The following is a 26,898-nucleotide window of genomic DNA, read 5'->3' on the forward strand; positions in this document are numbered from 1 at the left end:
AAAATTGTCATTTAAAAAATGTATACTCTTGCATCTGGGTATACCCACTATACTTTATGCTTCAGTGTAAGCCTACATTGTTTACGTAGATCTTAGAGTTAAATGTTTGTGATGTTTTATGCCACAATAAAAAGATGATTCCATGTGAAGGGATTGATTGACCTTGTCTTTCTATTACAAATAAAAGTTGATTTGTATCCTAAATAAATTTTGATGCTGTATGAGGCCATGTTAGCTGGAAGCAGAGCCCAGGACAGGGATTTGGACACATGTGATTTATTGCAAGAGTGCTCTTAGGAGAAGGAGGGTGAGGGAAGCAGAGTGGTCAGGGGAAGAGTCTAACCAAGCATGTGGTCTAAGCTGGGTCTAGATTCAGCCTGAACTAATGGAGTTTTGAAGCAAGAGTGAAGAGGTAGGTTTTTTATGTCCATGTTAGTTGTTGGCTGCAGGCTGCTTGTGTGTAGGTGGAGTAGGGAATGGTGGCATGTAACTTCCCAGTTGAGGTGACTCCTGCCCGTCTCAGGCCTTTCTCCAGAGAAGGGGGAGGCTGTGGGCCATTAGCAGCCAACACTCAGAGCAGCCTGCAAAGGGGTGGCAGGGGCACCATCAACATCCACTACAGATTGTCATTAACTCCAGCAGTTAAGAACGAACTTAGACCGCTTGTTTGTAGAGGTATAAATAGAGAATTATTTATGTATATGCTTCTTAGTAGTTTTCCTTGATTCTTGTTTTGCTCTTTTACTTTCTTAGTAAGATTCTCTACTAACTAGGTCCATGGATAGTTATCTCCAAGTTTAGACTTTGAAGTAGGACATAGTTTCTTATGTAGCTTTTTCGTCTTTCCAGCTGGACCAGAACTCTTTGTTTTTCAAGTCATTTGGGACCAAGGTTAAAAAATGGTCTATGAATCACATGTATCATCTCTATGGAAAAAGTCAGGAGTTAGCCACAACCACATCCGTACATGCAGTTGCAATCTGGTTTAATGGACGAGTCTCACTGAGCTTTCTCTGAAATTCGAAAAGCTCTAGAACAGTGGTTCTCAACCTTCCTAATGCCACAACGTATTTTCATTGTTAAAAGGGGGTTGCGACCCACAGGTTGAGAACCACTGCTCTAGAAGAAAGCTCTATTTTATAGTTAGTCAAGCTAATGCAGTACATATAAATGGATTCTATATGTAATTAGTCCCTAAACTATTTTTATTTTTGCCGTTGCTACCTATTAAGTCTTTTTTCAAAAGTTGTTACCATCCATGAGAAAATGTACTGATGTATGCCTCTGATTCTGATGTACAACTGTTGTTGAATACTAAAATGGTTAAGCAAGTGAGTCAAATGGCTCTGGTTAATTAAACACCAAAACCAAATTAAATCTAGAATAGTGGCACTTTTCTTGTATATTTCTTACCTAAAGAGAATATAAGTGTTTATGTCTAAAACAAATGACTTAACTCAGAAAAATTACTGTTGTGATTTCTTTTTCTTTCTTTTCTTTTTTTTTTTTTTTTCATTTTCCACCATTTACTCTTGTTATAAAAAATAGTTTAACTCTTCTTGCAAAACAAAAACAAAATAGTACATACTGGACATATACATCACATTTTTCTTCCTATGGCTTTAGTCCACCCCCACCCCACCAAAAGAGACCAAAAAAAAAAAGCCCAAGAACAACAACTTCTTTTTTTTTTTTTTTTTTTTTTTTGCAGTTTTTGGCCAGGGCTGGGCTGAACCTGCCACCTTCAGCATATGGGGCCAGCGCTCTACTCCTTCGAGCCAAGGCACCACCCCCTTTTTTTTGCAGTTTTGGCCTGGGCCGGGTTTGAACCGGCCACCTCTGGTATGTGGGGTCTGTGCCCTACTCCTTTGAGCCACAGGCGCCGCCTGATTTCATATGTTTTTATATCAGTTTATTTATTTTTATTTGTTTTTGAGACAGATTTTCATTTCTGTTGCCCTCCGTAAAATGCCCTGGCATCACAGCTCATAGCAACCTCCAACTCTTGGGCTTAAACGATTCTCTTGCCTCAACACCCCAAGTAGCTGGGACTACAGGCGCCTGCCTCAATACCTGGCTATTTTTTCTTTTTGTTTCTTTGTTTGTTTGTTTACCAGGCCTGGGCTGGATTCAAACCCACCAGCCCCAGTGCATGCAGCCAGCGCTCTAACCACTGATGTACAGGTACTCAGCCTGTTCTTATGTCAGTTTAATTAAGCAAACATATTTTGGGCTTATAGCTTTTCTTTAATATTAGAAGAGTCATCTATTTTTAATCAGTCTAATCATTTTAATCTTAGAAATTTTGTTTTTATGATTTTACAAATCTAGCATTAATAGCTAACTGTAAAAGTCTATATTAAATTGGTGAAATTCTCCATTTTTACTTTGTAATAATACTGAAATACTGTACTTTGTAGAGTTTTTTAAAAATATTTTAAATGTAGTGTGCAACTGAGATATCCATTGTGCAAAGGAATTCAGGATCACCTTTCTTTGATAAATAGGTAAAATCAAGTGAATTTTATTTTAAATGTATTCTGAAATTGACTTATTTTTAGAGATGTTTTCAAAGATAACAAAAATAAACAAAAAAGGAACCTTGAAAAAAATAAAAGAGAGAAAGAAGTGAAAATAGAACAAAAATCTGATTAAAAGAAAGTGAAATAGGTATTAGACATCTGGGGTGAGGTAGTCATTGCAATTGAGGCTTAAATTTAACTCTGAGGTTAGTAAAAGGTAAGGCAAAAAGGAAAATTCTTTGGCCTATATAATTTGTATTTTTTTTTTTTTAATAAGGGGCTAGAACAGTATCTTTCAAGCTTTTGAAATCATCAACCATGGCAAGAAATAGGTACATTTTAACATTACAACTTAGTATAAGTATTTATGTATGTGTACAGACACACACACAAACACACATACTTTTGTCACTAATATTTATGTAATGTTTGTTAACTGACAGGCCCTATTCTAGATTCTTATAATAATTTATTTAATCCCCAATCCCTATGATTATAGGAACTGTTACTGTCTCTGATGAGGAAACTGAGACAGAGATATGTTACTTTGCCCAAGATCACGCTGTTGGTAAAGAGCACGACTAAGATTCAAACCCAGACAATCAGACAGACACCAAGGCCAGTTTTTTACCATTGTTCTACGCTGCTCCTCCTCTCTCTGTAGTGTGGTCAGATTTGCTGGCATTTATAGAGACATACATTTTTGCACGTGTTTATAAAGAGGAAATAGAAGTTTCATGAGAAACACTTTTAGTATATCCAGTTCTATTTCAGGTTTGTTTTTTTTGAGACAGAGTCTCACTGTGTCATCCCCATTTGAGTGCTGTAGCATGACAGCTCACAGCAACCTCAATCTCTTGGGCCCAAGTTATTCTCCTGCCTCAGCCTCACAAGTAGCTGAGACCACAAGTGCCTGCCACAGTGCCCGGCTATTTTTTGTTGTTGTTGTTGCAGTTGTCATTCTTGTTTTCTATTTCAGTTTCTTAAAATGCTAGGTGAATCCAATTGACAATCATTATATACTATAATGGGTCACAGCCCACAGTTTGAAAAAAAACCGTGGTTGCGAAAGACTTTTAATAAGCACTGAAATCATCAAATGGCTCCTATTTTATGGGCTTTAAATGATAACATGAAAACAGCATCTTTGACAAAAGAAACAGATATCCTCCAAAAGGCATAATTCTTTTTTTTTTAAATGTCATCTCTTTAAAAAGTGGCACATAAAAGGTTAAACCTCAATTTACTAACGTCTTTCTGAGTAGCACTCAGCTACTGCCAGGGCCCAAGTGAGGTGCTTTCTGTTGATCTGTTTTAACACACAATAGATTTTAGAGAATTTACCAGGATGGATGATAGGGTTCTTTTTGATTCTGAGATCCAATCAGGTGTTGAGATGAGCCTTTAGAAGTGCAAAATTATAGTCACTTTCACCACTGAACTCTTGAGCGTTTGCTTTTTGTGTGCAGTAACACTAAAATGAAGCTGCTTCTCTGAGGATCCTTCCATGATGGTGGTTTTACTGGGGCATTGATATATACCACCCTAGTATTATTTACTGTGTACATTGACTGGCCTATTAACCAGTCAGTTTTCCAAGGTAGGAGAAATGAAACTTAGAGTTCCAAGAGTATGTTTCTTGTTTGCTTCCGTTTCTGTCGCTGTTTTCTTAGGGTGAAGGAGATTCTTCAGAGAATGGAGATGGGCAGGTGGATTGATTGTTGGAGCTGAGAGAACGCAGAACATAGCACACGTGGGAAGATGGAAATCTTTCCCCAAGTTAATCACGTACGAGAAGGGCTGTGGCGAGGCATTGCAATTAGTTCTTACGTCGTCTGTGGCTAGGCATTGCAATTAGTTCTTACGTCGTCGTGGCAGGTTACAAAGCAGTGGCCATATATATGTGTCATTATGTGAAGATATTTTCCTGTTCTAAAATGGTGGCAGCTGGGTTTCCTGAGTTCACTTTCATCAGAGAATATAACCAGGACTCAGATACCATACCAAAATTAAAGAAAGAGTTGGCCAGCTGTGGCTTGCTAGATTATTTTGCTAAAGAGCCAGCTTCAACTTGAAGTCAAAACTGTCAACTGAGGTGGCGCCTGTAGCTGAGTGAATAGGGCGCCAGCCACATTCATGAAGGCTGGCAGGTTCGAACCTGGCCTGGGCCAGCTAAAACAACAATGACAACTGCAACAACAACAATAACAACAACAACAAAAATAGTCAGGTGTTGTGGCAGGTGCCTGTAGTCCCAGCTACTTGGGAGGCTGAGGCAAGTGCCTCAGCTTAAGCCCAAGAGTTAGAGGTTGCTGTGAGCTGTGATGCCACAGCACTCTACCCAGGGTGACAGCTTGAGACTCTATCTCAAAAAAAAAAAAAAGAACTGTCAACCGAGAGACGGGTATCTGGTGTACATGATGGAGTTCTTTCTTTGGTCTTGTCCTGTTTACTTGCTTGCTTGTTCATTTTTTTAATGTATTCAGGGTTAATTGAACTCACAATTCTAGAGTTACTTACTAATGGTATAGTCACACAAATAAATTTGATGATTTCTATGATAGAGAAATGCATGGGATTATAAGAACCTAAGGTAAGATGAATTTTCCTATTCTGGGAAGTCAGGAAAGTATTAGTGATTTGAGTTCTTTGAAAGAGTTGGGTCAACGAGGTGGTGGAAAGATAAAGAGAGTTAAGTAGAAGCTAGCTAATTTAGAAACTTGAGGTTATGTTAAGGATGCTGTTTTATCATACAAGCAATGGGAAATCGAGTGTCTTAAGCCAGTAGGATTGTGTATTTATCAACAATTTAGATGATGGCATAAAAATTGTACTTACCAGAATGAGGATATAAGCACACCGATAACCAAGTCACCATTTCTCAAGTTTCTGATTATCTGGCAGGGTGAATTTCAGCAGTGATTAATATGATTCTTCAGTTAGTACAAAGTGTCTCATATGACACAGTTGGTACTTGCTAATCAAGAAATGTTGGTTCAAGTGGGAATCATTAAAATAAGAGATATAATTGTTATTATATATGCATATTATTTTTTAATGTATAAATATACATTCACTCTCCAATCTTTGGATGTATGGACAGGACTCTTTGGAGATAGGTTTATAAACCGTGATATATTTTGCATAAACCTAGTTGAATGCATCACAGAAAATTAACAGTTTCAGATTCTTTAAAGTGGAATGAGAACTAGACATGTTTGAAGTAATCTGAGTGCCAAATCCTTTTACATTTTCACAGTTTTCCCCCCTAGCCTTTTATAGATGTTTCACTCACAGCCAGTTTTCTAGCAGTTCCTTTTAAAAAAAAAACATCTTTTATCTGGTCTTTTCAAAGCATTCAACCTCATTTCTTTTTTCTTTCACATTCACGTTTCAGTAGTTTACATAGTATGTAATCAAATTGTATAAGAAGACTAACATATACTACAGACATAAACATGTAAGGCGACAACTATCAGTGATTAGTGTGGAACCGCGTGGGGGCAGAAGCACATGGGCCACCTGACCACAGGCCTTCAGTGTGTGGCAGAGTATTTACACAGGGAAAAGGGGTTACCAGTTAGTCTTAGGAGCTGGCCAAGTGGAAGTCACTTAGTGAGTTTCTACTTTTTTTTTTTTTTTTTTAAGCATTAGCTGAAGTATAATAGTTTTTAAGTTTCTATGAACCCAAAGTGTAGCATGGCTAGGAAGCAGTAGATACAATGTATACAGTTTTAAACTGCATTAATACAAGTTCAAGTGACAGAAGACACTAGTCTCACAATGGTTTAGCCTATTGGGTTCAAGCTGAAAACACTGTAAAGAAGGACCTAAATCAGAGGCCTCTGAATATGGCTCTTAGCCTTTTGTGGCTCCAGGCTGCTTCCTCTAGAATAATGCATGTACTGTGTAAATGTATATACATGCAGTATTTTGTATGTATTTGATTATGTTACATTGGGAATTATGTTCCTTTTACAGACAGGAATATATATATATATTTGTTAAAGACTGAGTCTTACTTTATTGCCCAGATTAGAGTGCTATGGCATCAGCCTCACAGCAACCTCAAACTCCCGGGCTCAAGTGATCCTCCTGCCTCAGCCTCCTGAGTAGTTGGGACTATAGGTACCCACTTCAATACTCAGCTAATTTTTCTATTTTTAGGAGAGACGAGTCTCACTCTTGTTCAGGCTGGTCTGGAAAACTCCTAAGTTCAAGGGATCCTCCCACCTCAGTCTCCCAGAGTGTAGGAATTACAGGTGTGAGCCATTGGTCCTTGCCTGAAAAAAATATATATATATTTTGTTATTGTTTTTGTGGCATATAATAATTTAACATAACCATAATTATTACTGCTAAGATATACAATGACATATCAATATTTTTACAATATCAGGACATATGTTAACAATCATATATACATACATATACACACATAAAGGACCATAGTACTCTGGAGATAGGAAACTGGGAGAGCAAGAATTTAGGGTCAGTGCCATCTCATCTGTATGTAAGGAACCCAAAAGCTCCGCGGCTGCTTTTGGAGGACTTTACTTTCTCCTGAGTAAATAGATATAGTGGCTAACTCTGTTAGAAGGTATAGTACACGTCATTAGAATATTTTCTAGCTTCGTTTTATTGCTTTTTTAAAAAATTTATATTTTAGGGCGGCGCCTGTGGCTCAGTGAGCAGGGCGCCGGCCCCATATACCAAGGGTGGCGGGTTCAAACCCGGCCCCGGCCAAACTGCAACAAAAAAATAGCCGGGTGTTGTGGCGGGCGCCTGTAGTCCCAGCTACTCGGGAGGCTGAGGCAAGAGAATTGCCCAAGCCCAGGAGTTGGAGGTTGCTGTGAGCTGTGAGACGCCACAGCACTCTACCGAGGGCGATAAAGTGAAACTCTGTCTCTACAAAAAAAAAATATATATATATATAAATTATATTTTAGGTTAACTTAAGTTCTAAAGTTACTTCTTTTTGATTTCCTTCTGCCTTGCTAGGGTCTCGACTTATAATTATTATATTTACTCTGAGACAACACACAAACCTTTGTGAACTTTTTCTGTGTTCCAGAATGTGTTTAGTTTACAGTACTGGTTTTATTAAGATCCAGAATATCTGATTTCTAGCACTCATGAGAAATTACTTTTCTATTCATTTAGAGTTACGAGTCGGTCCCTAGAGTGGTGCTGTGTACGTTTCAATCAGTTCTGCTGCTTCAGTCTTCTGGCCAGTTCCGTAACTATTCTGAGCCCACGTCCATAAAGTGGGATTAATTGCCAATTTCACCGGCTGTCGTGACAAAGCAGTGAATTGGCGTGTGGAAGGAGGTTACTACATAGCTGGCCACACACAAGTCCTTACTAATTGTTAGCGCCCCTTCTCCTCAGGATCATTGGGCTCTTTCACCAAGCCATTGTGTGTCACATGACAGCGCTGATCTATTTCCCGAAGTGCTGAAATGAATAACATACACAGTATAAGAGCCCATCTCGTAAAGCTCTCTCATCCTAGTGGGTGGATTATGATAGAACTAGGTGGCAGCTATTGTACGCATGTGAACAGAGTCCAATAAAAGCATTTATCTTCTAAAGCAGTGATTCTCAACCTTCCTAATGCCACAATGTATTTTCATTGTTAAAAAGGGGTTGCGATCCACAGGTTGAGAACTGCTGTTCTAAAGGCAAACTAGATTTAAATAACCCAGTGCATTTTTCTTTCTTTTTTTTTTTTTTTGTAGAGACAGAGTCTCACTTTATGGCCCTCGGTAAAGTGCTGTGGCATCACAGCTGACAGCAACCTCCAACTCCTGGGCTTAAGCGATTCTCTTGCCTCAGCCTCCCGAGTAGCTGGGATTACAGGCGCCCGCCACAACGCCCGGCTATTTTTTGGTTGCAGTTCAGCCGGGGCTGGGTTTGAACCCACCACCCTTGGTATATGGGGCCTTACCGACTGAGCCACAGGCGCCGCCCAACCCAGTGCATTTTACAAGAGATTAACTCCGGAGAATTTATACCTTGCAGGGATGAATTGAGGACACATCTTTTCCCTCTCACAGCATCCTTTGCTTTTGTTTTTGTCTGCCCTTCCTCCTCCCTATTCCTTCAGCTCTGCCTGCCCCACCCCACTTCTGTAAGGAAATAAATGCAGAGAACCTGCTCTGCCTGGGGAGGCACCGTGCCCACGTGGCCTAAGTTCCTCCACCTGGGGGAGGGGAACCACACACAGGCTTGTGCTCAACAGAGCCTGTACTCATGAAAAATGTGGTCAGCTTGACCCAGTGAGCCACGAATTACTGCCCAGAGATACAAAAAAAGGACTTCTGTCTGTATTGCTTGCTATTTTAAGATCTTTTCATGTTTATTAAGTGTAAAGATTTATTTATGTAATGTCAGCTTATGTTGCTTTGGGGTTTTTTTTTTTAAGTAAATATAGAGGAATACTTGAGGGACTTGATTTGTATGTGTGTGAGATTCTTATTAAGAACTGTATTCATTTGTCTATGTCAGTAGCAAATATATATACCCGAGGTTTTATCTAATGTCTAAAATGTCCTCATTCCAGAATTGGATTGTGGTTAGTTGATCATAACAACAGCCAGTTTCCGACAGCTAAAAATATTGAGGGGAGAATAACAATAAAAGTGTAAAAGTATAACTTTGGCCGCAATGACTTAGGTAGGTAAATACTGAGGGTTAGGCCTAGAAATATATTTGGTATGGAACTGAAAAACTCTATCAAAGAACCATTTGAAACAGCACAAAGGATATTTTTTATTTTAAAGAGTGGTTTTTTTGTGTGTACAAAAATTTTATTTCCAATAAATTATCATTCTGCCTATGTAGCGTTTATTTTGATTTTTTTTCCTTTCATTTTCAGCTTATGGAAAAGTATTTCTGGTTCGTAAAGTAAGTGGTCACGATACTGGAAAGCTGTATGCCATGAAAGTTTTGAAAAAGGCAACAATAGTTCAGAAGGCCAAGACCACAGAACACACGAGGACAGAGCGACAAGTCTTGGAGCACATTAGGCAGTCGCCGTTCTTGGTGACACTGCACTATGCTTTCCAGACGGAAACCAAACTTCATCTCATTTTAGGTAAGTATCATTTATTAGCAGACTTTTTATGTGAACTTTTTTTTTTTTTTTTGGCAGTTTTTGGCCCCGGGCTGGGTTTGAACCAGCTACCTCTGGCATATGGGGCCAGCGCCCTACTCCTTTGAGCCACAGTTGCTGCCCTGTGAACATTTTTATCTGGGCGTTAAGAGCAACATACTTTGAACTTGGAAATGAAATGTTCTCTTGTTCTTCTTCTCTCTGTGATGGTTTCCTTGAAAATAGTGCATTGCTCTGGATGTGAGGTTTCCTATCAGGAAGAAATTCATGTACTTCTATTTTATACTCTTGTTATTCTTAAGAAACAGTTTACCCATTAGAAATATCTGCCTCCTTGGGCAGTGTGTTTCTATCAAATGTGAGGAACTGAATAGTGATGTGGCCACAATTTCTACTTTAGGAGACTGCAGGAACAAACAGGTTTGAGTTGACTGGACAACATTTATGAAAACCAGTAATGAGAAAAAAGAAAATAAAGACTTTTATTCCTAGAGAAGCTTTGCATTTCCTGGTAAAAAAAACTTGCAAATGATAGGAATAGGCACTAATGAGTCAACCCTTTGATCATGCTTGTTTTCACTCACAGGTGCTTTCTGAATTCTTTCCTTCCCAAGTAGAGTTGGACCGCTTGTATGTCATCTTTGGCAAAGTCCTTGATATATGTTGCCAGATTGCTTTGCGGAAAAGTTGCTGTGTTTTCTGTTCCTACTAGAAGTAAACAGCAGTGCTTCTAGTATTGTACTATGCTGTTGTTGAATATTTCATCTGTTACCGTTTTGGTCTTAGTTTGTGTTAATTTGCATGTATGCCTTATAATTCCCTCTTAGAACTGTTGTGAGGATTAAATGAGCTAAAATTTTACATAGTGCTCTGGAAACATGAGCTATTTCTGGATTGCTTACAGTATGTCAGGCATTATGGCCGGTGTTAACCATAGTTTAAGGTCAAGGTGTCATTGACCCTCACAATGACATTGCAGGGTCCACTCCTTAATGATGACGAAGGTTCTGGAAAGCTACGCGTCTCAAAGTTACATATTTTGTGTAAGCTTGAAAATTAAGATTGGGACTCAGGTCTGACTTATCCCAATGTCTCTCTTCTGTTTGCCAAACTGCGGTACCATATTCTTTGATTATTGGTAGTACACATACTTTAGTATATATTCAATTTTATTTAATGTTCTCATTTTGAAAATTATACCTTTATTTATGATGTTAAAAGTTTATTCACTTTTTGAGCCATGAAGTAATACTTCTAGCTCATTTTGAGGTATTTGCAAACATCTGTTAATTCTGCATCTTTATTTATACATGTAAGGGATAATCTCTTCTGTCCTAGCAGAGTACCCATTAATGTGATCATCTGTCACAGCGAGTCAGTGTTATTTGGCCCTTCATTCTGCCTCCTCTGTGTATCTGCTATACGTTATTTACTGATTCTTAGTTTGTATTTCTTCAATATTTCTGCCTGCATGATTGATAAAACTGTTATTGGAGACAGAACATTTTAATACATGATTTCAAACATCTTTAGCAGCAGAACCTTTCCCTCAAATGAACACACAGAAATTCAAATGGAAACAAATAGAAATGAATCACTCTGCTTGAATCTGGTCTGACGGGCACCGAGCCCTACCAGTTTATCTTTATTCCTCATGTGCAAGAGTTTTCAAGGAAGTCTTAGGGTGTCCAGAAGACTCTTTGAGAAATGATTGTCTTGTTCAAGCTTCTCGCTTTAAAGTAAACTCATAAAAGTTAAATAACATTCCTAAGGTCACAAGAGCCAGAAGCAGCTCATAGGAATCTAGAGCTGCACCATCACACTACAGCCCTCCACTTTCCCTTCTCCCCTCTTTTTTTCCTTTCTGTTCTCTTATCCTAACTGTACTCTGTATGTTCTTTTTATTATTTATTGTAAGTAGTGTGGTTTTTATAAATAATATTTTTAATTTAAAAGTAGATGAGTAAAGTATTTGATATATAATTTAAAAACAATAGTCCTTAATCATGTTGCTTTTTAGTTGTTGGCTTTTCATTACTTTTGTTCTTTGTCAGTGGCCCATAAATACACCCACAAAAGAAAAAAAACCATAAAACAAAAGAAAACTCATTTCTTGCACCAACTCGAGTGGAATGTGGACTGGACAACACGTTCATTCAACGAGCGAGGCAGTGCATGCAGAAGGCATGTCCTGCTGTTCCCTGTCCACACACATTTATTTAATATAATAGAGTTCGTTTGTCTCTGTGATATTTACAGTAGTTATTTGACTTTAAAGATGGAAACTTTTAAACAATTTGGAATAGGACTTCAACTTTTCATGGTTCAGGGATTTTTTTTTAATGGTTCTAATGCATACCAGGTCAGTGTTCCAAATATCATGCTACTCACTCAGTCCCTGTATGAGTCTGGTAGGGCTGCCACAACAGAATGCCACAGACCCTGAGTAGCTTAAACAACAGAAAAGTATTTTCTCACAGCTCTGGAAGCTCTGGATGGTGTGATGAATGTGTTGTCCAGTCAAGGTGCTGGCAGGATTAGTCTCCTCTGAGGCCTCTCTCCTTGGCTTGTAGAAGGCTGGCCTCCTACTGCCTCTTAACAGGGCTTTCCCTCTGTGCACGTGAGCCCCTTATGTCTCTTTTGTTCCTATACTGACACTAGTCAGATTGGATTAGAGCCTACCATAGTGGCCTTGCTTTAACTCCAAATACAGTCACATTCTAAGGTACAGGGACTTAAGGATTTAACATGTGAGTTTTGAGGAGGTAGAATTCAGCCCATAGCAGTCCCAAAAACCTTATGATTGCCTTTTTTCAGTTTTTTTGGTGAAGATATAGCAAGAATTTATATGCCTAGCTCTTCAAGGACCTAGGTGACCCTTTGCGTAAATACTATAAACCTTTTTTTAAAAAATGACATTTAAAAAAGTATTCTATTACTGCAGAAGCGGTATATGTGCATGTAGAAGATACAGGAAAGCAAAAATAAGGAGACAGAAGCATATTTTCACTAACCAAGAGTTTGCCTTATTGTTATCTCTGTTACTTGGTGTATTTCCCTCTAGATCTTTTTGTCCATGTGTCGGTGTGCGTGTTTTATCAGAATGAGATTATCTGACACTTATTATTTGCAACTAGTTTTTTTTTTAGTTAATGAGGTCTACCTTTTTCAGTTCATACATTTTCATTTCATTTAATACACAGTTGTACAAGTTATTTATAGCTATATAAAAATCACCTAAAATTTAGTATCTTAAAGAATGATTTATTTTCTCAAGATCCTATGGGTTACCTGGGCATGTCTCTGCTGGATTACCCTGGGCTTGTTCAAGTGATATTCTGGAGAGAGGACACAAAACCTTGTTAGAGTGTTTTTATTGGGATCATTCTAAATTAAAAAATTAATTTAGGGAGACTTGACATTTTTATGATTTGGGTTATTCCTATTCAAGAACATGGTACATTTCTCATGTTGAATTCTATTTCTGAGACCTTCAGGGTGTTTTAACATTCATCCTACCCACATGTCTTAAGTTAATCTTAGACATTCTATTATCTGTTGTTATTATAAATGGGGCCTTCCCTTCCACCAGATCTTCAAGCTGAAAGCTATTAATTTGTACACATTAATTTTATGACCTGCTATTTTTTTGCATTTTTATAACTTCATTATAGTGCTTGTGTCTGCTCTGTTCCTTCTCAACTTGCCCTACGGCATGTTGTTTGGCATGGATGGGTTTTCACTGTCTCTTAGTTTTGCTGAGGAGTGGGTCATGGAGGTTTACAGTTGTTTTGCTGTTTTTTAAGATGTTTCAGGAGCAGACTAGGAGGTTCAGGTCTAGGCTGCCACCATACTCTACCAGTATTTGTGGCTCACTGATATAGATTTCTTGACTGAGCTTGTTCCATTGGGATAAAATTTGCCTTACTGGTACAGGCTTCTCCCAATGATATGATTATTATCATGTTGGTATTATCTTGCTAGATGCTTATAGGTGACATTTGCGCTTAGTACCGAGACACAGAATAGATTGGTATTTCTGCCAGAACGGAGTATGTGTGATTATTTCCTACAATGTGTTTTCCTACAATATGCTTTATTTAGTTATTCATCTATATTGTATCTGTCATCCTCTAAGTCAGCGATTAGCACCTTTTCTGACCAATAAAGGGCCAGATGGTAAATATTTTTGGCTTTGTAGTCCTTAATGTCCCTAGAAAAAAATGGACAAATAGACGCGGTGGGGTTCTAGTAAAATTGTATTTACAAAAATGGTAGTGGACTAGATTTGTCCTCTGAGCTGTAATTTTTTTTCTTTTTAGAGACAGAGTTTCAAGCTGTCACCCTGGGTAGAGTGCTGTGGCATCACAGCTTACAGCAACCTCAAACTCTTGGGCTTAAGCTAGTCTCTTGCCTCAGCCTCCCAAGGAGCTAGGACTACAAGCGCCTGCCACAACACCCAGCTATTTTTTTTTTTTTTTGGTTGTAGTTGTCATTGTTGTTTGGCAGGCCCGGGCCGGATTCAAACCTGCCAGCTCCCGTCTATGTGGTTGGCACCCTAGCTGCTTGAGAGCTATAGGCGCCGACCCTGAGCTGTAATTTGTTGACCCTTGCTCTAAACCGATCTGTTGTAAGTCACAGTCACTGTTAAATAGATGTCAAAAGATGGAAAGGTGCCACAAAGAACCAGGCTGAATAGCATTAATAGGAGCTGCCACCAAAAATGGAAGCACTGAGTTAGGGCAGGGGCCTCTTTTAAAGCAGTTCAGGATGTGGTGCACGTATAGCTCAGGAGGGGCCTGCTGGTTAGTCATAGCTCAGTAATGTGGGTGTGGTGCAAGAGATAAACAGGTCATCTGCTAGAGGCCTTGGAAGAGGTCAGAGGGTTATCTGTTGGAATTTTCTGTAACCTGGAAGGACTATTACAACAGAGCTCGAAAAGCGAGGAGAATTCTATTCTTTGCTTAATCAGTGTCCGGACCCACTAAAACCAAACTAAGACTAGCAGTCACATTTCTGTTTTTTATCTTTTTTAATCCTTTGGCACTGGGTCTTGCTCTGGGTACAGTGGTGCAATCACAGCTCACTGCATCCTTCTACTCCCAGGATCAAGTGATCCTCCTGCCTCAGCCTCCCGAAAATAGCTAGAACTACAGACACACACAACTCCTGCCACTACATCTGGCAATTTTTTTTTTACATTTTGTAGCGATGAGGTCTCATTATGTTGCCCAGGCTGGACTCAAACTCCTGGTCTCAAGGGATACTCTCACCTCAGCCTCTGAAAGTGATGAAATTACAGGGGTGAGCCACTGTACCTGTCCATATTTCTGTTTTTTGTTTGTTTTTTTTTAATTCTATAGCATTATTGTCTTTTAAGGCTTTATTTTAATCTTTATCTAATGGCGTCATATGAATTTCATAAGGTTTTTTTCCCCTTCATATTTCTTTTTATCTTTTCTGACTTTTTTTTTTTTTTTTTTTGCAGTTTTTGCAGTTTTTGGCCAGAGCTGAGTTTGAACCCGCCACCTCCGGCATATGGGGCTGGTTCCCTACTCCTTTGAGCCACAGGTGCCGCCCTATCTTTTCTGACTTTTGTAACAAGGAGACCACACCTTTCTTCATAAGCTTTTTCTGTACCTGTGCATGGTTATAAGAGATATAAAAATATTTTCATCTAGTCTCTTTTTCTCTTAAACCTCATATTTATTTCACCTAACCCTGAGAGGGAATTCTATGTAGAAAATAATCTGTAAAAAATAATTTTTTCTATTGCTGTTCTTCAGTCTCTGTTGGGGTGATTTTGTTAAAACACTAGCTGATTATGATTATAATAAACTGTCAAATTAATCAGTAGAATTCTTAAGATATTAAAGAAGCAAATTACAAAAGTATTTATAAAGGTAATGCCAAGGCTCACTCTCAATAATGAATGCCACCCCAGCCACAGTAGACAGTTCTGTGATCATGACTCATTCTTTCAATAGTTTTAGGTATTTAAAACATTGAAGTTTCACTTTTGAATATTAGTTTTATTTCAGTAATTGCAAGGGCGAGGATGCTTGCTAAGATATTAACAAAATGGTTCATGATCCATTGTAGTCACTTGTGTTACAAAACAGACATTAACTGAAGGAACTTCTTGCTTTGAAATAAATATGACTAATTCATAAGACTGATAGATATTATTAGTCAGAACTTTGTAACAGTTTCAATAAGCTAGAATGCATTTACAAGGTGCTATTAGAATGTTGAGCTAAAACCAAAAGAAAAAAGTCATATGGCTTTGTCATGACTTAAAAATAAATGACTTTCAGTTTTGTGTGGTACCATCAGGTTAAGACTATGCTTTAGGCCAGTGTTCTTTTGACCCCACTATACATCTTTCTTATCCCACCAGCATTCAGAGAGAAACTGGCTCATAAATAATAGCATCCCCTAAAGGAACATCTTCCTAACCTCAACATACGTGTGCATTGTTTCTGGGTAACAACAGATTACCCTTCTTGCTTTGGAGAAGTTGGGGCTTCTAGGTGCCACTTTATTAACAGTGTAATTTTAACATGTTTTTATTTCTGCATCTTCTTGTCATTAGCATCCTATTATTAAAATATTTAGAAGAAGAATCTTGCTTATTAATCAGTCTACATTTCAATGAAGCATTTTAAAATTCTAAAAAAAAAACCCATACTTTAGTGCTAGGTGTGGTGATTCATGAAGGTCATCCGAGCACTTGGGAGGCTAAAGTGGAAGATCGTTTGAGCTCAGGAGTTGGTGACCAGCCTGGACAACAAAGCAAGACCCACCCCATCTCTACAAAAAAAATTTTTTTTTAATTAATCAGGTTTGATGGCACATACTTGTAGGTTGACCCAGCTACTTGGGAGGCAGAGGCAGGAGGACCACTTGAACCTAGGAGGTTGAAGTTGCAGTGAGCTGTGATTGTGCCATTGCATTCGAATCTGGGTGACAGAGTGAGACTCTATCTCAAAAAGAGTCTACACAAGATAAAAAAAGGGAGCTATTAAGAAAAATTTGGTGGGTGGTCCAGAGGAGGAAGAGTAGGTGAAAAGGAGAACCAGAATGTGTGGGAGTTAATGTACATGAAGTGTATCTGAAGGGAAAAAAAAGGAGACCAGTCAACAATGCAGAGAGAAAAAGAAAGAAAAAGTAATCTGAACCATGGGGGACATTAATGATAGCTCTTTGGAAGGTGCCACCATAAGAAGAAATACAACAGAAATTCTAAATAGGAGAATTTGACCTCTAGTTAAATATTACTAGAAATAAGTAGGTGTCTGGGTATTTGGAGAGTAAAAGCAGAACAGACACTGTCCTTGAAAGCAGGAGGTTCAGGATTTCTTCTGTCTCACTCTGCTACTTTCCTTCTGTTATACAGACTGACTTCTATGACAAAAGCACAGCCTTAAAACTAAGCTTACCACTTCTGTCCATGGTTATCCTTTTGCACCTTCAGTGGAAAATAGTACTGTTTAGGCTATTCCTGTATTTTTCAGTAATATTTTTAAGGCTTCTCTAACTCAGTGTCTCCAGTGAATTTCAGTTTCGCCATCTTTTTATAGAAGCACATCAATTACGGAGCAAAGGAGAGATTCCTGGGTTCAACATCAAGTCAAATCGGATGTGCAGAGGTGTTGAGCAGGTGAAACTGTCCTCTCCCAGAGTCACAGTGTGTGTTCCTTTCCAGCAAAGTGAATTTGTTCATTTCCTACTGCCCTAATATGAGGGCTTCTCACCAGTGATATCAGTATTGCAAACAGAAAAAATTGTTGCAAATACTTATAAGTGACCCTGAACACTTATTCTTTTTGTTTCGAAATGTACCAATCTAAGAAAATAGTCTATGCTCAAGAAGTAAGAATTCTAATTGAGAACAAGTGCCGTTTTACCCTCATGTTTATCCCATAAAATATTATTTGTCGTAACTATCACATGAGTTTTGTCTGAGGGAGTTGTCAGGAATTTGAAAATTTTATGGAGATCTTCAGTTCAAGCTCTCAGGGTTAATTTGCTTAAAACATATTTGCTAGTTTGAAGGCCACTTTTCTCTCCTCTTATCTCTCTCTATCTTCCTGTGTACACACAGGTACACATATACACATGCACAGTGTGCTGCTCTGAGTCCAAGAAGGAAACAAGATTGAGAGTGGGGTGACCTTACAACAACCAAATGAAATCTGCTTCCTATTGTTAAAGATCTGTGTACATTATGTATCATTGAAATGAGATACAGATCACATCTCTAATATCATGACAGAAGTGTGACCTAAATTAAACAGACATCATTCTGGTAAAAAAAAAAAGAAAAAAATGTTTTTGTAGTCACTCATGAACTCTGTGATTGAACAAGTCAGTTACAAGCATGGTCTACAAGTTACTAATGTACAGTGAGTCTTTTCTGCATAACAGACTATCCCAAAAATCAGTGGCTTCACAAAACCACTTTTGAGGCTCAATGTGGGCTGATCTGTAGGGGTGGTTCTTGTGCCAGTACTTTGTTCTTCTTAAAATATTCTTTTCCTTGGTTTGCAAAGTGTGGCTGAAAAGTTAAGTAACATGAGGACTGGAAAGTATTGATTGACTCCAGTAAGATGCGGTGGTTTTTAACCTTCTACTCTGGTGGCCTTATGGAGGTGGAAGTTGTAGTGTCATATGGTACAAAGTGACTAGGGTCTGCAGGAGGCAGAATATTGGCCTCACAAAGATGCCCCACAATCAAATCCCAGAATCTGTGAATATATTGGGTTACCTGGAAAAGGAGAATTAAGGTTGCAGATGAAATATGTGAAACTTAGTAGATGTGGAATGTAAATGTTGCTGCTGTAACAAATCACCACAAAAATATTCATTTACTGTTTTATAATTTTATCCATTAGAAGTCAGGCATGGATGTCAGTGTACTAAAATCCAGGCGTCCACAGGGCTGCCAATAACTAGGAAAGTGCCAGGAAGGCTATGTTAACCATTGTGATGAAAATATGTCAAACGGTCTATGAAGCTAGTGTATGATGCCCCATGATCATATCTATGTACACAGCTATGATTTAATAAAAAAAAAAAAAGAAAGAAATTAAGGTCATTAAATCAGATGACCTTAAAATAGGAGACTTAATCTGAATTATCTAGGTGGGCCCAATATATTCACAAGGGTTCTTACAAGTGGAAGAGGGAGACAGGAGAGTCAGGTAAAATATGACAGCAGAAGAGGTCAAGGTGATGATTTGATGTGAAAAGTGACTCAGTGCTAATTGTTGGCTTTGAAAATGGAGGAAGAGACCAGGACCCAAAGGAGGAGGGCAGCCTCTATCCAAGAGCTGGAAAGGGCAAAAAACAGATTTTCCCTTGCAGCCTCTAGAACAGTGGTTCCTGACCTTCCGAATGCCATGACCCTTTAATACAGTTCCTCATGTTGTGGTGACCCCCAACCACAAAATTATTTTCGTTGCTGAAGAGGAGAATTTCAGTTTCTCCATCTTTTTATAGAAGCACATCAATTATGGAGCAAAGGAGGGATTTCTGGGTTCAACATCAAGTCAAATCAGATGTGCAGAGGTGTTGAGCAGGTGAAACTGTCCTCTACCAAAGTAACAGTGTGTATAATTTCATTGCTGAAGAGCAATGAAAATAATTGTATGGTTGGGGGTGACCACAACATGAGGAACTGTATTAAAGGGTCGCGTCATTAGGAAGGTTGAGAGCCACTGCTCTAGAAGAAATGCAGCCCTGTGGACGCCTGGATTTTAGTACACCGACATCCATGCCTGACTTCTAATGGATCAAATTATAAAACAATAAATGAATATTGTTGTGGTGATTTGTTACAGCAGCAATATATCCTGAAGAGTGGGTAAGTAAGGAAGGAGTGTCAGCCATGTAGACCACTCTTCAAAGAAGTTTGACAGTGAAAGAAAGAAGAAAGAGAAGTTGAGACGTGGGGTTTAGGGAGGTTGGTAGTGTTTTAAAGTGGGAGAGATTTTGTTTTTGAATTTTCACATTATTTGTGTGATTTCTATGTTATTTTTATGCTTCTTAGAGACACAGTATCAGAGTGCTTCATCTGGCTCTCCAAATACCAGAACATAAAAATCTTTAAAAGCTAGTTAATTTCAGTTGAATAAAAACCAGCTATTTGTGCAATTTTAAAACTTGAGGATTGCAGTAAAATATCAATTATATAAGAAAATTTCTCTTTAGCTTAATACTGACTAAAACTTTAGACCCTTGTAATACATTATAGGAATGTATGTTAAGCATTTATAAGTCTTGAAATTTTGCTTACATTGAGAAAGTAAGTCAGGACACAATAAATTTGATTTTTATATTTAAGTCACTATAATTAAACTGGACTGTATTTTTCCATTCTATAAATTGTAATTGATGTCTATAAATAATATCTATTAGTTGCCATTTGTTACCATTTAACAAGTGCCTACTTACGTCTGGCTCAGCTTAAATCCTTAATAGCCCATTTAATCTTCATGACAATCTTATGCGGGAGTTAGAATTATTTACGTTAATATTTTGCAGATATAGAATGAGTCATTTTACATAAAGAAGATGATTTAACAAATAGAAAAGAATTGAGACAAGAACATGTTCATATAACAAAAGAAATTACTATTAGCTTAATGAAGGAATGAGTCATTTATATAAGAATCATATAAGGTTTTCTATTGTATGGACTGTAAATAAATCTCAGTGCAATTACAAATTGGTAAATGTTTCTAGAAGTATTACATTAATGAAATTTGCCTGACAGCTTCTGAGAACATGTGCTAGGTTTATGCCCTACCTATGTATTTTCATTAATATCATAAAGATGAACTATTTATGGTCCTCTTTTGTTCTTCAGTTATGAACAAGACTAATCCTGACTTTCTCTCTTAGGAGAAGAAATCAGAACTTAAGAGATGCATCCGTCAAGAAAAGTGCTCTTAGACAGGCACGGTGGCTCACGCCTGTAATCCTAGCACTTTGGGAGGCTGATTGCTTGAACTCAGGAGTTTGAGACCAACCTGAGCAAGAGTGAGACCCCATCTCTACTAAAGATAGAAAAAAACTAGTTGGACAATGAGATGGGTGCCTATAGTCCCCAACTACTTGGCAGGCTGAGGCAAGAAAATTTCTTGAGCCCAAGAGTTTGAGATAGTGAGCTGGGCTGATATCACAGCACTCTAACCTGGGGCAGCAGAGTGAGAACTGTCTCAAAAGAAAGGAAAAAAAAGAAAGGTGGGCAGCGCCTGTGGCTCAGTCGGTAAGGTGCCGGCCCCATATACCAAGGGTGGTGTGTTCAAACCCGCCCCGGCCAAACTGCAACAAAAAATAGCCGGGCGTTGTGGCGGGCGCCTGTAGTCCCAGCTACTCGGGAGGCTGAGGCAAGAGAATCGCTGAAGCCCAGGAGTTGGAGGTTGCTGTGAGCTGTGTGATGCCACGGCACTCTACTGAAGGCAATAAAGTGAGACTCTGTCTCTACAAAATAAATAAATAAATAAAAATTAAAAATTAAAAGAAAAAAAGAAAGGTGTTCTTGCCATGTTGTTAACAGTGCCCCCTTTCATTTTCCCCTGTCCCATTTCATTGCAGTTTTTAGCATTTTCGGCATTGAACTATTTCTACTCTTTATTGATGTAGAAACTTGAGGTGAAGAATCTGCCCTCATCTCTTCCTATGTGGCTATAGCAGTCAGTAATTGGAATGTTATGTGTTTATTCCTTTATTGCAATCAGTACAGAGCCTGTGCCTGGCAGAGAGCAATTTGCCTTGGAACTTTGTTCTGCCTCATTGATGCCAAGTTCCAACTTGATTTTCTGACAGAATACATTTAAATTAGCCTTTGGAATAAAATATAAACTGTGTCATTAGAGAGGTATGAATCTGTTGATGGAATCTGTTTATGTACCTACTATTTTAGAAGCTTTAGAACTGTTTTTTTACTTCTTAGGAATTTTATGTTCTTTCCCTACTCAAACATCCTTCTCCCGCTCGTCATCCTGTGCGAGTCCTTCCTGTTGTGCTCTCTGAGTAACCTGTGCACACAGGCTCCTTCCGTGCTGTACTTATCTCTTCCTCTAAGTAAAACCTCCTGTCCTTGGGGGGATGTTGCTTCTCCTGCAGCCCGTTACAGGGGCTGTTTTGCTACATATACTCAACAAAGTGATGATAGTTAAACATCATTAAAAAATAATCATTTCTCAACAGAGTTTTCTTGTTGAAAGACCTTTTCTGACCCCTTCCCCTCAATCTTCTAATTCACTGACTCCTAGGACAGTGCTCATCGGGCTTAGCTTCTCTTTCCTCCTCTTTCCTTCCATCACCTTTCACAGTTTTAGTAGCAGCATGAATTACCAACTGAGCACCATGCCAGACCTCTTTGACCTTTACTTCACTTACAAGTATAGCTGCACATTGGGCCTCATGCATCAAAGCAGTTGCACCTCTAACACATCAAAGTCAGATTTCTTCTTTGACCATAATCTTTCACTGTCCCCCTTTCTCATACTCCCTACACACACTTCTTTTTTTTTTTTTTTTTGAGACTCTACTCAAGCTGTCACCCTGAGTAGAGTGCTGTAGTATCACAGCTCACAGCAACCTCCAACTCCTGGACTCAAGTGATTCTCCTGCCTCTGCCTCCCAAGTAGCCGGGATTACAGGCGCCTGCCACGATACCCAGCTATTTTTTTTTTTTTTTTTTGGTTGCAGCTGGGGCCGCAGCCTGGGCCCAGGCTGGATTTGAACCCGCCAGCTCAGGTGTATGTGGCTGGCACCTTAGCTGCTTGAGCCACAGGCGCCGAGCCCCCTACACACTTCTTTAATCATATTTGAGCCCTGCCTTGTCTCAAGCCTTTCCTATACCCTACTTCCTCTGGGTGCGGTGTGCATCCTCACTAACTTGGAATTTGCCTTGTCTGGTACAACAGAATCACTTTCCTTTGTAACCTTCCTTCCTCCTCGGCTGATGTTTCAGTCACTTTGATTATTCTCTGAATTTTTTTTCCAATACTGGATTGATTGCTAAGCTTTCCTCATATGTCAACAAAATGTGTCACCTGGATCTGTCAAAAAATTTACGCTGACAGTCTCAACAGAACTTCACAGAAGGTTAGTGAACATTTCATGATTCTTGCAAACTGCCTATGAGCTTTCCCAACCCCTTATTACCTCTCAAACTCACAGCCCCATTACTGTCATCCTCTCCATCTGAGATGAGCATTTGTCTTACTTACACTGAAAATATATCAGGTCTAGTTGCTTCAAACTCTCAAAGTTTCTTCCCCTCTCCTTTCTTCTGTACCTTACAATTTTCTGTATCTTGGAAGTGCCTATCGGATTGGCAAAAAAATAAAGACATTGATGGCAACAACAGTTAGACCTTTTAAAAGGGCATGTATTCACTGTCGGTGGGGGCTATAAACGGCTTTAGCCTTTTTAAGGAAAGTATTCTTCATCAAAAATTGGCAGCAACTATCAAAATTTAATATGTATGCATGTTGTGAGTCACCAATCCAATTTTAGGAATCTAACCTACCAATCTATACCTTCTGAAATAGAAGGTACATGTACAAGGGTATTTCTTGTAGCATTATTTTCTTATTGTTTTTATTATTATAAATATTAGAGGAATGAGATTGTCAGTACAAACTAAGATTGTAGACCAGGAAATCCTAGATGCCCATGTCCACAGTCACAAAGACTTTTAGATGAAGATGGAAAGTATTTTTTATTGTAACTTTTAGATTTTGTAGTATTTACTTGGTATGAGGCACCACTCTTGGTATTTTCCGTATGTTATCTTCAGTCTTTGTAAGCAACCCTTCAAGGAGTGGATTATCATCTTTACAGATGAGGTTATCTGAGGCTCAGCGAGTCAAAAAAAGTGTTCAAGTTCAAAGGTATAGCTAGTTTGTAGACAGACCGTGTGACTTCATTTCTTTTTTTTTTTTTTTGACTTCATTTCTATATACAGCTCAAGCCCACATGTGTTGATTTTTTGGTATTTCTAGAGAAGCAGCATTATTTTTAGTATCAGAAAATTAGAAATAGCACTAACGTTTTTTGACCTCTTTTGATCCTTTCCAGTCTGTCCTTTACATTATTATTTGATTAGTCTTTTAACCACATAACTGTGCCTGGGTTATTCCACTGTTTGAATTCTCCCCGTGATTGCCATTTACTTGAAGAAGATGTAAACTCCATAGTGTAAACTTCAAAGTCAGGCTTTCAAAACAGTCTGTCCCAGGGTAAGCCTGTCTTTTCCTCCTCAGTCTCCCGCTGTTGTGCTCTGATACCTGTGCTCTAGACAAACCAAATAATCCACTCACTCCTCTTTGAACATGCATTTTTCTTTCCCTGTTCCATACTTGAGTTCAGCTCTAGGTTTCAATATATCCTAGCTGTAGGACCCAACACCAGTTATTTGACCTCTTTGACTGTGCTGTCACTTACCTGAAGTTGTTTGGCTTAAATGGAATGATGTATGTAGAGTGCTTAGTACCACTTCTTGGCACATAGTGATCTATCTATGGTGTATTAAAATAAAACCTAGAAAAGTACAACATGAGACTAGAACATCTTGTTATGCTAGAAAGTAAGAAAGTGCAATACATGGGGGCGAAGGGAAAGCTCTTCCTTATGGGAGAATGCCAACATAGAGAAGGAATGATGGAGTTAGAAAATTATCACTTGATGCTGAAATGAGTGGGTGATAGTTTGATGCGGAGCAGGATATTTTTATATAGTCTCAATTTATCTCCCTACAATTTACCAGTTAATTATAAAGAGAAACATAGTAACTTTATAGTGGAGAAACCTGGCAAACACCACTTTAGTGATGTCACATTAATGACATGATCTAAGTTAATGTTGAGAAAACTAATATCCATGCTTCTGATATGTTTTATAAAGGGTAACATTCTAGGAATGCATTACATACATCATGAAAAGACATCAGATAAAACACACATGGAGGCTTGGCCTCCCAAATAACAGGTCTATCCTCTAAAGATATCAAGATCAAGAAAAAAAGAAATACTGAGTGTTCCAGACAAAAATGATAGGATTTCTGATGCATTGTGAATTAGATCCTAGACTGGAAAAAAGTAGCTACAAAGAACATTCCTGGAGTAAATGATAGATTAGGAAATAGTACTTTTTCAAAGGTAATATAGTTCTGATATTGATAATTATACTGTTGTTATATAAGAGAATGTCCTCGCTCTGAGGACACTGAAATATTATGGAGGGGCACAATGTCTCCAATGTATTCTCAACTTGTTCAGGAAAAATATGTGCATATGAAAACAGAATTCTAAACCAAACGAAGAAAAATGTAAACTATTAGTATTGCTGGTTTTTGTAAGTTTGAAATTGTATTAAGATAAGCTTTTAAAAAAATAAATAAAATTCACAGGTAAGGCATTGTGACTTAGGAAAAACTTCCTAAGTAGGGATTCATTTAGTAGCCACTATATGATGTAATGGACAGTTTTTAATGGCTTTCCTAGACTAAGGATAGTAAGTTTTATACAACTCTTCAGAATTCGTAATCTAAGCCTATGGAACAAGATGAGACAGAATATAATTTTTTTTTTTTTTTTTGTAGAGACAGTCTCACTGTACAACCCTCAGGTAGAGTGCCGTGGCGTCACACAGCTCACACAACCTCTAACTCTTGGGCTTATGCAATTCTCTTGCTTCAGCCTCCCGAGCAGCTGGGACTACAGGCGCACGCCACAAAGCCTGGCTATTTTTCTGTTGCAGTTTGGCCGGGGCTGGGTCCAAACGAACCCGCCACCCTCGGCATATGGGGCTGGCGCCCTACTCACTGAGCCACAGGCGCCGCCCCAGAATATAATTTTTTCAAAACAATATAATCCAGGTTTATAGCTGCCTGCTGGTCTAACTTTGTCTCAGCCATATAGCATATTGACTGCACACACTGTCCTTTGTGCGTTATTTCGAACAATTCAACATCTAATGATACTTGGTCTGCAGACAATCGAGGTCCTAATCTCTGTCAAGAACCATAAATATAGCTATTGTGTGATGCCAAATTCAGATCCATCCCCTTTAACAGATAGGCAAGTTAAGATGTTAACTTCTAGAAAAAATTAAAGAGCTTTTTGCAAAGTTTTACATATTCCTGTAGCCATAACCCGTCCTTCTTTCATTAGCCCAGGGTTCACTAGTATAGATGTAAATTACTGCCATTAAGTTCTATTCCATAAAAATCTGTCAGTGATAATTTTAGCATGGCACATTTAAATAAAAAGAGAGGTTTAAACTATTATTTACTGTAGCCATTAAGTTCTATTCCATAAAAATCTGTCAGTGATAATTTTAGCATGGCACATTTAAATAAAAAGAGAGGTTTAAACTATTATTTACTGTAGCCATTAAGAAAAACCTCAGTAGGGCAGCGCATGGCTCAGTGAGTAGGGCACCAGCCCCATATACCGAGGGTGGAGGGTTCGAACCCGGCCCTGGCCAAACTGCAGCAACAACAAAAAATAATAATAAAAAAATAAAAAATAGCCAGGTGTCATGGCAGGCATCTGTAGTCCCAGCTACTCAGGGGGCTGAGGCAAGAGAATCACCTAAGTCCAAGAGCTGGAGGTTGCTGTGAGCTGTGACACCATGGCATTCTACCAAAGGTGACAAAGTGAGATGCTGTCTCTAAAAAAAAAAAAGAAAAGAAAAACCTCAGTAGACATAGAATGCCTACTTTTTGATATTCTGATGAGTCCTTCAAATTTTAATTGTGAAAACCACATAAGATAGCAATTTTTATAGCCAAATATTAGAATTATTGGTTCTAAGTCATTTATACATTTGACAGAATAGTTGATCTTTTCCTAAGAAAAACTGGCAGTCCTAACTACCTGAAGAGGCTGTTTTGGAAAGCAGCTGTAATAGAGCATACCAGACCAGTGTCTGTGCGGTCACACTGCTCACGTTCATCAGCTTTATTCTCCCACTTCCTGAGATGTACAACCCTGGATGATTTATTTAGCCTCTCTGAGGTTTACTTTTCTCTGGAGATTATTCTATTTACTTTGAGGGTTATATGATTATTTTAATAGAACCTACTTCATAGCATTGTTTATTATGATCAAATTTATCATATCTAAATAGAACAGGCAATATTGGTACTTATTATTCTTTGTCTAATCTCAGAAGCAGTGTGCTGTGTGATACTTAGGGAGGGACACAAAATCCTCATTTTGTATCACCGAATTC

General features: G+C 38.5%; 1 protein-coding gene across 4 annotated transcripts in view; it reads left to right on the forward strand.

Annotated features, from left to right (window-relative positions):
* Positions 1-26,898, forward strand: part of RPS6KA5 (ribosomal protein S6 kinase A5) — a 208,092-nt gene that overhangs the window by 95,371 nt on the left and 85,823 nt on the right. For 3 of the 4 annotated variants that reach the window (XM_053603096.1, XM_053603097.1, XM_053603100.1), the window contains exon 3: positions 9,403-9,621. In XM_053603096.1, coding sequence (XP_053459071.1) covers positions 9,403-9,621 — 219 coding nt within the window. Of the gene's footprint in view, positions 1-9,402; positions 9,622-26,898 lie in introns of those variants that run through there. The other variant, XM_053603099.1, reaches the window with a different exon arrangement.

This window comes from Nycticebus coucang, chromosome 9 (genome assembly GCF_027406575.1).
Source record: "Nycticebus coucang isolate mNycCou1 chromosome 9, mNycCou1.pri, whole genome shotgun sequence".
Classification (NCBI taxonomy): domain Eukaryota; kingdom Metazoa; phylum Chordata; class Mammalia; order Primates; family Lorisidae; genus Nycticebus; species Nycticebus coucang.